General features: G+C 35.5%; 2 protein-coding genes across 2 annotated transcripts; both read left to right on the top strand.

Moving 5' to 3' along the window:
• The first annotated feature begins 764 nt into the window (after window positions 1-764).
• On the top strand, window positions 765-5,194 carry LOC122036022 (ras-related protein RABE1c-like). Its single transcript, XM_042595191.1, has 9 exons — window positions 765-953; window positions 1,038-1,181; window positions 3,853-3,925; window positions 4,017-4,117; window positions 4,243-4,308; window positions 4,394-4,491; window positions 4,601-4,663; window positions 4,738-4,827; window positions 4,894-5,194. Exons 2-9 carry the CDS (start codon window positions 1,109-1,111, stop codon window positions 4,975-4,977), a joined length of 648 nt encoding a protein of 215 aa, XP_042451125.1. The 5' UTR covers window positions 765-953; window positions 1,038-1,108; the 3' UTR covers window positions 4,978-5,194.
• Window positions 5,195-8,897: 3,703 nt separating this feature from the next.
• Window positions 8,898-10,247, top strand: LOC122036012 (CAX-interacting protein 4-like). The gene has a single exon (XM_042595181.1). The coding sequence runs from the start codon at window positions 9,024-9,026 to the stop codon at window positions 9,957-9,959; it is 936 nt and encodes a 311-aa protein (XP_042451115.1). The 5' UTR covers window positions 8,898-9,023; the 3' UTR covers window positions 9,960-10,247.
• The last annotated feature ends 693 nt before the right edge of the window (window positions 10,248-10,940 follow it).

Raw genomic sequence — 10,940 nt, 5'->3', positions numbered from 1 at the left:
ACAGGTCCTCACAAGATGCCCAGTTGACTAGAAGGTGACATGACTTACTACAATAAGATAAGAGATCAATTCTCGACAGATCCCAATCACCTCCAACCAATTTGACAGTCGACACCTAAGGCTACAATGTATAGTAGAACATAGAATCTTCACTTGTGAGTATCGTGGGGAGATTTTGTTACTGGTGATGTCTACATACAATCACTTTTGCTTACACACTATATCAGCTATTCTAAAATTTTTATTATCTTCATTTTTTTTTTATTATTTTCTACTCTCTTCTCTCTTTTATTTTTTATTATTTTTTTCTTTCTTTACATAATATATATTTTCATTATTCAATCTATTTTTTATTTTTTATCTCTTCCAAATTAAATAATATTTTAATATTTATTGAATGAAATTTATTTTCTAAATTTAAAAATATATTTATGAAATATAAATTTAAGGAATAAATATAGCATAAATATTTTTTTCACATAAAATATAAAATTTTAGATAAATTCCATATTTAGAAAAATTAATCTCGATGCTCTACCAGCCTAGCTCGTCATCTCGTTATTCACGCTACAAGATAAATTTAATTTTTAAACTTTTTAACGAATGCTAATTGTTCCATTGATAGTGTAAGAACTAAGAAAGGTGCAATTTGTTTATGTTTTTCAAACTTTATGTGTGGAACACAAGTTTTTTGATCTGTGGAGGTAAAGATAAAAGGTAAACTATAGGGGGGCGAATTGGAGTTTCGCAACGTTAATAAAGAGTTTCGGTGGTGCTCTCTCGTTCCTCTTCGCCTCCTACTTCGACGGCCGTTCCCACGGCCAGAGGAGCGACACTGCTGTCGGCCTCCTTCTCTGCCAGAAGAGCAACACCGCTGTCGGTCTACTTTTCTTCATATCTCCAGCTCTTGAGATCGACGTCTTCTTCCTCCTATTAGCGGATTGATTAGTCTCGTAAGCATTTGCTGGCCATTCGTTTCCCCCCGTTTGGTTTCTTCGATTTATGCTCTTATGGTTTTTGATCTGCTTCCTTGGGAGGGAGGGGAGGGATCTACGGTGGAGGTGGCTTAATAGAGGAGATCGTTGATCCCTCCATCGGTGGTTATACAATGGCTGCTCCGCCTGCTAGGGCACGAGCCGATTACGACTACTTGATCAAACTTTTGCTGATCGGAGACAGCGGTAAGGCCATTCCGCGCTTTTTTTTCCACCACGGATTTAGTGAAGTTTTTCATGTGTTTTTGTTTATTCGTTTTGTCATCTGAAAGGTCTAGCTTTTCTTGTCTCTTTTCTCCCAATTTTGATTTTTGCATGATATGGACGTGATTTTGGGTCTGGATTAAATGGCTCTGCGTGAAGCTTTTATTAGGGGTCGCTGTACCAGATCAAACTGTTATGCTTCCTCAAATGCAATATTGGAACTGCGTTGTATTGGATCTCTTAATTATCATACCTTCCCTTGGTTATTGTGTGACGCGATCAAAGTCAAGACATTTTGTACTCCATGTTCAGTTACGGTGGATTAACTTTTCTTCTTATATTTCACAAAGAAAGTATTAGTCCTTTTAGCTTATTTATCTAGAGGTGTTTGATTTTGTTTTTGGTGCAGCATACATCGCAAAAGATTCTGAAGGACTTTCGTTTCTATAGTTCTAATTGTTTAGAAAACTTTAAAGTTGCCTTTTTCTCATCTACTGTGTAACGAGTAAAGTACAATTTGGTGCTTCTAGATGGGCGTTAATTATCAGATACAGAATGCCATGCATACTTTATTGTGGACCATTTACAGAACCATTATGGTTTTTGTTGAATCCAATTGCTAATCTGTTTTTTCTTTTATTTCTCAAGAATAAAACCTTAAACCACTGGATTTTACAATATTCTATGGTTTTATGAGTAAATAGGAATAACTCTACATAATTACCAAACAAATGTTCAATGTAGTTCCACATTGGCATGTCCATAGTCAGCTCCAGTCCTTCTACAGAGGAGGCCCGGGGCAGAAAAAAAAAAGGTCCAAAATAAATTTGAGCCCCAACTACTCAAGGCCCTGCCTAAAAAGATAAAAGTAAAAGACAATATCAAAAAATTCTGAAATATGAATTTGGGTCCAACTATTCAAGGCTCTAATTACATGCCTATAATACATAATACTAAAAAAAAAATATTTGGACCCTCTCAAATCATGGGCCCTGGGCATCGCCCAGTGCCGCCCTCCTCCAGGGCCGGCCCTGTCCATGGTTATGAAAGTTAAGTTATTTTATTGGAGAGAGAAAACAAGAGAAGGATATGAAAGTTATTTTCTTGACAAAGTGTACCTAAATTTATATATCTTTCATGTTTTATTTCCTCCAATCTCTCCTTGTAAGCATGTCCTAAGAGAACTTGGGTTCTCAATTTTTAGTTACTTGACGCCTCTTGTTGCTTTGTGCATGCTTCTTATCAATTTCTATTGTCCCCGACTTTTGTTTTATAATGAGACTTCATCCAATAAGTGGCACATTTGAGAATGAAGACATGAATCTTATCCCTTCATTGAGCTCTATGCAAGGTTATATCAATTTAATATTTTTATTTTATCCTTCTATTGTTCTCTATACAAGCCTATTTTAACCTTTTATATGCACGAATTATGTCAACGCTATAGTAATTGTTAATTATTTTTTAAGTAAGGTTATTGTACTTTTTATAAGGTTTGTATGTTCTGGTGAAAGTGTATTTATTTCATGTTCTAAAAATACATACATAGCACAAAATCTCTGTTCTCAAAATGATCATTTCCTGTGATCCTATATACTTGAGAGATTCTGAAGTCTTTACGGAGAAGACTATTGATAGTATTTCATTACCGCAATTTTGTATCTAGGTAGATCAACTGGCTTTTAAATAACATCAACAGAATCTTGGTCAGTCACAAGATGAACAAGTTATGAAGTTAGGCTTCCTCTTTTTGGTTAACATGCGCTCCCTATTTTGGAGAGTATTCTCATTGTAAAGTGGATAATTTTCCTTAGTTTGAATCTCTCTAGCAATTATGCTTGTTCTATTAACATCATTTAGGATCAGAGCAGTGAGTCCTTAGATGTATATTATGATTATAACTACTGAATTTAGGGAAAACAAATGTTGAGGTTTACAAAATTCCAAGAATTGCTCCAAGTGGTTCACAGATATAAAGTTTGTCAAAAGGGCTAAATTCTCTTTCATATTCTTTAGCAAATTTGTTCCTTATGCTTCAATTTTGTATGGCATTTTGAAATGGGTTCTTTCATGTTTATGTAGAAGGACCCAGGATTGACCATGCCTATTATCTTGTAGATATGAAGTAGCTTACTATTCCAAGTGGTAGGCTCTCTGTTTTTCTTTTCTCTTTTTCGAGTATTTGTTTCTGTATTAAGCCGTAACTTGGATTGTCTGTTGCCATAAATGGTCCTTTTTTAATTGGATCATACTGGGAGTATCCTACAGTTCTATTTTTGTAAACAAATATTTCAGGATGAGGCTTGGCTTCATAAAAATGTATCCATGTAGTCAAGTTCAAGTATGATTGCACATCAGATATTACTGCTGTATAGAGCATTGTTGCTTTGTGTATGTTTAGTCAATTAATCCATCTCCACTACATACATCATTGTTCTGAGGTAATTGAAATGAGGCGTGCATGTATTTGACATGTTGCTTCTGCATAGAATTTTGTTGTTCTTTCCAGTGTCTACTGATATCCAATTATTTCTGTGATGTATTGAAATGAGGGCGCGCATATAGAACTGTATATACCAAAAATAATTGCACCTTATTAATTTACATGTAAAAGAAATTTGATGTTTATGAAACTCCTTGTTGTGAAGTTTAGGTGTTGGGAAGAGTTGTCTCCTTCTGCGCTTCTCTGATGGCTCTTTCACAACAAGTTTCATTACTACAATAGGGTAGGTTATGTTTAAAGCTCTTTTTTTGAACTCGCTTACTTTCTATGGTGCTACTTTTTTTTTCTGACTATGACTACTGTCTTTTGCACAGTATTGATTTTAAAATAAGAACTGTAGAATTGGATGGGAAGCGAATTAAACTGCAAATTTGGGACACAGCTGGTCAAGAACGTTTCCGAACTATAACAACTGGTAGGTTTACATTGTGTTTTTTCTTGAAGCAAGTACTTTGAGGGAGCTACTTTTGCATTCTAGAATTTTTTTTTCCTAAAACTTTTTTGGACTAACACAATATTTCTTTTCTTCTGTTTTACAAGCTTACTACCGAGGTGCCATGGGCATTTTGCTTGTTTATGATGTCACTGATGAGTCATCTTTTAACAGTAATCATATCTACATTTATTCTATAATTAATTATTTAGATTGTTTTCTTCCTCTTTCTGCCTTATTGCCTGCTTATCTCAACAGACATTAGGAATTGGATCCGTAACATTGAACAGCACGCTTCAGACAATGTGAACAAAATTCTGGTTGGTAACAAGGCTGATATGGATGAAAGCAAACGGGTATGTTCCCTAGGTCCATTTTAGGTACTAATTATGTCTTCTATCTCTCGAACTATGATAGTGATTTGGGTTTCCCCTTTGTCAAGGCTTTACATTTGTGATTTCACAGGCTGTGCCTACTGCAAAGGGACAAGCACTTGCTGATGAATATGGAATCAAGTTCTTCGAAACTGTAAGTAGAGTAAATGCCTCTTTGCATTTGATGGCTGTTTCTACTTTCTAACCACTAGTGTTTGAGCCGCATAGAGTGCCAAGACAAATCTGAATGTGGAACAGGTCTTCTTTTCAATAGCTAGAGACATTAAGCAAAGACTTTCTGAAACGGACAAAGCTGAGGTAGAAAGAAATGTGCTTGTGCTAAATTCTGCGTAATATTCTTATGCATTTATTGATTTGCTGCAGCATGGGACAATTGAGATCAACAAACCAGACCAGGGAGCTGCTGAGACTGCTGTAGTCCCGAGATCGGCATGCTGTGGATCTTAAGAGATGGATTGAGGTGGCTGGGATGCATCCAAATGTAGTTGATAACTAATTTGCATGTTGTAAGCAACAAAAGTTATCAACATAATGGACTCATGATCGGTGCTCTGTAATTTCGATCCTTCTTTTTTACTTTTTTTTTTTTTTTTTTTTTGCTACATGGAATCTTTGGCTGGTTTACTTATTTAATTCCGCCCTCCCTCGCTGTTTTGTTTTTTTCTTTTGGTATTGCAAACCTGCAATTCTTGTTCTCTTATCTTTGTGAAATAAGTTTTGAAATGTATGCTTTAATTTATGACTTTCACGTCACTGGAAAATATCACTGGCAATTGTTATCAGAATTATAAATGCTAAAACACTGTTGTTTTATTAAGCTCGGATTAGTGTAAAAGTTTGAATATGTTAGTAAAGCTATCACAATTCACAACCTTTTGTTGCAATTTAATTTCTTGTTTTCTTAATAGGTTAGCTTTTACGATGCGGCTTAATGTAATAAAGAGCATTTGGTTTTAGCAATTAGAACAAGTTTTGCTGCTAAATCTATCACAAATTTTGCATTTATTTTTCATCTATTGCGAATTTTAAAGCCTTATAAATCTATCATGGATTTTATAGTTATAAGAACTCTATTAATTAATTGAAAAATGGAAATATTTATTGAACTTTGCCGGGTAAGAGTAAGGAATAGCCCAGATATTCGCCGGTTAAAACTAAATTAGTAAATTCAAGAACCACGTAAAAATCTTGGAAAAATAAAGTTTACCTATTTTATTTGAGTATTCAGACAACACATTTAAGATATAAATTAATCAATAAATCTACTCTAACTTTTATATGTTTTATATTAAATGTTTTCAGACCTATTAGTCTATTACAATATTTATATTTCTGAACTAACAAATGGTTATCAAACTCTATCGTTCTAATTAATTGGAAAACTTTATCAAACTCTTTTTTGATTTCATAATATCATATGATTGGTTCTATATTTTAAACAATATGTGATCATTTTTTTAAAAAAATATTATCTTGACGAAATATTCTTTTTTAAATGTCGACTTGTATTTCTAATTTAAATCAGTGGTTGGGAGTAGAGCTGTAAATAAATCAAGTATTCGTAAATAAGTTTGGTGTTCGACTTTGTAAGAACTTGCTTATGCTCATTTAATATACACAAGATAAATTAAACAAATAAATTTGAATAGCTCGTTAGACCAAATAAACAAGTTTGAACATATATATATATGTTCAGCTCGTTAACGTTCGTGAACAATATTCATGAACAATGTTCGTCAACAATATTCACAAACCATATTTATTAATAAAACTTTTATCAATATGCTATAAATAATAAAATAAATAAATAAATTTATATTATTAAGCTCAATAACTAATTAAACAACTAAAACTTTCAAACAATCAAACAAACTTGAATTGAAAGTTCAATATCATCTAAACTAACCAAGCTCTAGCCAACCTTGATTTGAGAACTCGATAACATTTAAACGAACTAAACTCAAGCTCATAAAAAATAAATCAAGTCAAGATTGAACAATCATTTCAAAGGTTTGGTTCATTTTAAGTTCAAAGGGTCTAAAGTTAAATTATTTTATTATCTAATGAGTTTGAATGAGATTGCAGGAAAGTCCTAAGTGTACTCAGGCAAAAGTCCTAGCTATGGTTAGGCAGGTGGAAAACCCTAGGGGGTGGTAACCCTATGTGAGGAAAAGTCCTAGCCGCGATTAGGCAAAGGAAAAAACCCTAAGGGGCGGTAACCCTAGGTTCTAGGGGATGGTAACCCTAGGCGGAAAGTCTTGGCGGGTCGAGAGCTTCGGGCAAAATCCTAGGGGGTGGTAACCCTAGGTTGAAATCCTGGTGTCGCGAACCGGGTAGAAGACTGGACGGGTCGTGGAGCGGACGTCCAACATGAAGACCGGAAGCTTCCGACGCTGAGCAAAAGTCCAGTTGGTCTGGAGGATCAACTGGTAACATGTAAACTCTCCTGAGTGGAGTAGGTGAGGACGTGTTCCACGGTGAGGGAAAAGTAGACGTCGGTTCGACATAGGGTTTCCGGATGGAAATCCGAAGTCAGAACCGGACAGTCCGGTGACTGTCAAATATTTATCTTAATCTTATTTTATTATGCTAAACTCTGTTCTGCATGATATGTTTGGTATTTTGGAATAACACATCTTACAGGGAGTGAAAAAGTCTTTAAGTCTCGGATGAACAGTACCCGAGATGCCCTCCATGAAGCTTGGAGGCGCCTCGAGTGCACTACCGGAGACCTCCGCGCAGCATGGCAGAGGGCGCCCTGGACACTAGGTGGAGGGCGCCCTCCATGGAGCTGGAGGCGCCCTGGACGCTAGGTGGAGGGCGCCCTCAGGAGGATAAGCAGCGACGAAGCAGGGCTTATCCATGCGCAGCTGACCCGGGGATTGGAGGCACCCTCAATGAGATTAAGGGCGCCCTCAACAGGCTATATATGTCTGGTTTGACCAGCAACAAGAACAACAATGAAAACTGACAATCCTTCTTCTGTGTGCTGCTTAAAGATCGATTCTACAAAGATGTAATTCGACACGGACGACCTAAAACTTCAAACTCTCCATTTTTTCATTATCGGTATAATTTCCATTTTACTTTATATTGTAAATCAAAATTGTATATTTCCGAGCTTATAGTGATTGTCCGAAGTAAACACTCAACAAGTGTGGGCCTTGGAGCAGGAGTCGCCCCATGTTTCGAACCAAGTAAAACCTTTGGTGTTCGTGTGTTTGCAATTATTTTATTTATTTCCATTGCATATTTTACTCGATAGTTTTTCGAAACGAAAATGAAAGTCACGAGCGCTATTCACCCCCCAATAGCACATTCGATCCTAAAATTTTAATTAGTATTTTTTTAAAAAAAATAGCCATCGTGTATAATAGATATAGTATATATATATACAATAAATCCTTCTTCGAAATCCTATATATCTATGGAAGCTCCATAAATTAAACTATATTTTATTAATTTTAATTTTAATAAATTATCAATTAAATTTATTTAATAAAAATATTTAACTAATAAATTATTTTAAAAATATGCATAATAACTTTTGGAGCCAAGCACAATATAACGGTATAATGGTAATGAAAGAGAAACGAGAAAGAAAATATAAAAATAAAATTTACAAAGAAATAATAAGTAGAATATTAAATATGTAAATAATTTTTATAAAAGAAAAAACAATTTCTAATCAATATATATTTTTAATTTATTAATCAAATTTAATTTTAATCAGTAAATTAATTTTTTATTAATAAAAATTAAAAATAAATTACCAAACAAATCTAACTTAAAAATTAAAATTATTTATCAAATATGATAGAAAATTAAAAACAATCAAATTTAATTTTAATCTATAAAAAAATAAAAATTCTTGATCAAATCTAAAACAAATAAATGAAATTTTAATTAAAAAACCAAACAAACAATAAAAAATAAATTATTTTATCAAATCCAATTTTAACGAGTAAAAAATTAAAAACAATCAAATTTAAATTTAACCTATAAAAAATAAAAAATTATTAGTAAAATTAAAAATAAAAATAAAAATTATTGACTAAATTTAATTTGATAAAAAATAAAATTATGAATAGAAATAACTCTAGTCGGTAAAAATTATTTTAATCATAATTTTAAATATTTAATATTTCAACTCATATATTTTAAAAATAAAAAATAGTAATATTTTATGATATAGCGATGGATATCTAATTCCTAAGATACGATTCAACGAACATGGAAATAAAAATTAAAAATATGATGGGATAAAAAAGAATATAATAAATAAGAGGAATAAAAAAAAATATATATATATATATATATAATCGAATCGCAATCCAATTCCATTCCCTTTCTAACTAGTAACCCCGTCAGAATTTATATCGGGCGACAAAACCGTTTTTTTCCTATTTATCACGTCTTCGGTCTTTCCCAAACGTCGGAAATCCCCAATCTCGAAGAAGAAACCCTAGGCTCCCCAATCCTCTTCGAACAAGATGCCGGCGACGGCGGGCCGCGTTCGCATGCCGGCGAACAACCGGGTGCATAGTAGCGCAGCCCTGCAGACTCACGGCATCTGGCAGAGTGCGATCGGCTACGATCCCTACGCTCCCACCAACAAGGACGCCGACAAGGGATCCGCCCTCCCCGGAGAGGATGGCGCCGCGGCATCCTCGGAAAACGCCTACGCTAGTTTCCAAGGTCTCCTCGCCCTCGCACGCGTCACCGGTTCCGGCTCCAACGAGGCCCGTGGCGCCTGCAAGAAGTGCGGCCGCGTCGGCCATCTCACCTTCCAGTGTCGCAACTTCCTCAGCGCCAAGGATCCCGACAAGGAGAAGAACGACGCCGCCCTCCAGGCTGCTGCTACCGCTGTCTTCGAGCAGATCAAGAAGTCAAACGGACTCAAGCCGGAAAGCAGCGAGGAGGACGATGAAGACGAAGAAGAGGAGACTGAAAGCTCGGACTCTGATGTGGATCCAGAGATTGAGAAGATCATTGCCGCAAGATTCGGTAAAAAGTCAAAGAAGAGCACCGGCCGCCAGAGAGCGAATGATTCTAAAGGGGAGAAGGTGAGCCATCGGCACAGAGGGAGATCCGGGCAGCGGAGCAGGAGGAAGAGGTCTGATGATAGTGATGAATCCGACAGTGACGAAGAGGACGAGAAGACACAGAAGAGGAGGAAACGTAGGGGCTCGGACGATGATGTGGAAGAGGACAAGCACGGGCACAGGCACAGGCACAGCAAGAGGAGTAGGAGGGATAAAAAGAGGAGCAAGAGCCACCGGAAGAGGGATGAATCTGATGACTCTGAAGATGAATCTGATAGACGACACCGACACCATCACCATCACAAACGGGGGCATCATGATTCTGATGACGGCGATAGTGACAAAGCCAAATTCCGGAAGAAGTCTCGTAGGCACCATGATTGACACAGAAAGCAGAGGAGTGATGGTTCTGAGATGTGCATGGTGGGAGGAAATCAAGCGAAGATAAGAGTGCCAAGCACAAGCACGATGGACAAATAATTCGGTCAGTAGGGTTTTCTTATGCTATAAAAACAGTATTTGTGGTTTGCTTTTGTAATGTTTTAACTCTTAAGACTTCAAATTATATGTTTGAGATGTTATATTGTGCTAAAACTTCAAAAGCCGTCTCTAAATGGACATATGATCTTGTAATTTGTGATGATTGTGCTATCATGCTTTGTCATTCTTGAATTCTGCTTGCATGCTGTCTTTTAAATGATAAGATTTAGACTACCCAATTGTTCTTTCGGAATTATAAGATGCCTGCGAAGGATAGGGTTGTAAACAAGCCGAGCCGAGTTGAGCTTTGGGATGTTCAAGCTTGTTTGATAAGATAACCGAGCCGAGCTTAAAATGAACCAAACTTTTGAAATGAGTGTTCAAGCTTGACTTGGTTTATTTTTTATGAGTTTGAGCTTGTTTGAAACTTGGCTTGAGCTTGGTTTATTTAGATGTTATTAAGCTCTCAATTCCAGCTTGACTTGAGCTTGGTTCGAGCTTGGCTTGAGCTTGGTTCGAGCTTGGTTCATTTATATATTATCGAGCTCTCAATTTAAGCATGTTTGATTGTTTGAAAGTTTTAGTTGTTTGATTGGTTATTGAATTTGATAATTTAAATTTATTTATTTATTTTATTATTTTTTTAGCATATTTAAAAGAATTTTATTAATAAATATGGGTTGTGAACATTGTTCACGAACGTTAATGAGCTGAACACATATGTATTCAAACTTGTTTGTTTAGCTTAACAAGTTGTTCAAGCTTGTTTGTTTAATCAATTTTGTGTATATTGAATGAACATAAACAAGTTCTTATCAAGTCGAACATTTCACAAATGCTTAATTTATTTACGGCCCTAATGAAGGATGATCGAAATTGACAAAT

Source organism: Zingiber officinale, unplaced genomic scaffold (genome assembly GCF_018446385.1).
Source record: "Zingiber officinale cultivar Zhangliang unplaced genomic scaffold, Zo_v1.1 ctg130, whole genome shotgun sequence".
NCBI lineage: Eukaryota > Viridiplantae > Streptophyta > Magnoliopsida > Zingiberales > Zingiberaceae > Zingiber > Zingiber officinale.
This window is presented reverse-complemented; position numbering and strand designations above follow the sequence as displayed.

Bases quoted from the DNA above. Each gene is read 5' to 3' on its own strand.
- LOC122036022 (XM_042595191.1), top strand. From the start codon at position 1,109: ATGGCTGCTCCGCCTGCTAGGGCACGAGCCGATTACGACTACTTGATC. The intron at 3,926-4,016 runs GTAGGTTATGTT...TCTTTTGCACAG, and splicing joins AGTTTCATTACTACAATAGG to TATTGATTTTAAAATAAGAA. The intron at 4,118-4,242 runs GTAGGTTTACAT...CTGTTTTACAAG, and splicing joins TTTCCGAACTATAACAACTG to CTTACTACCGAGGTGCCATG.
- LOC122036012 (XM_042595181.1), top strand. From the start codon at position 9,024: ATGCCGGCGACGGCGGGCCGCGTTCGCATGCCGGCGAACAACCGGGTG.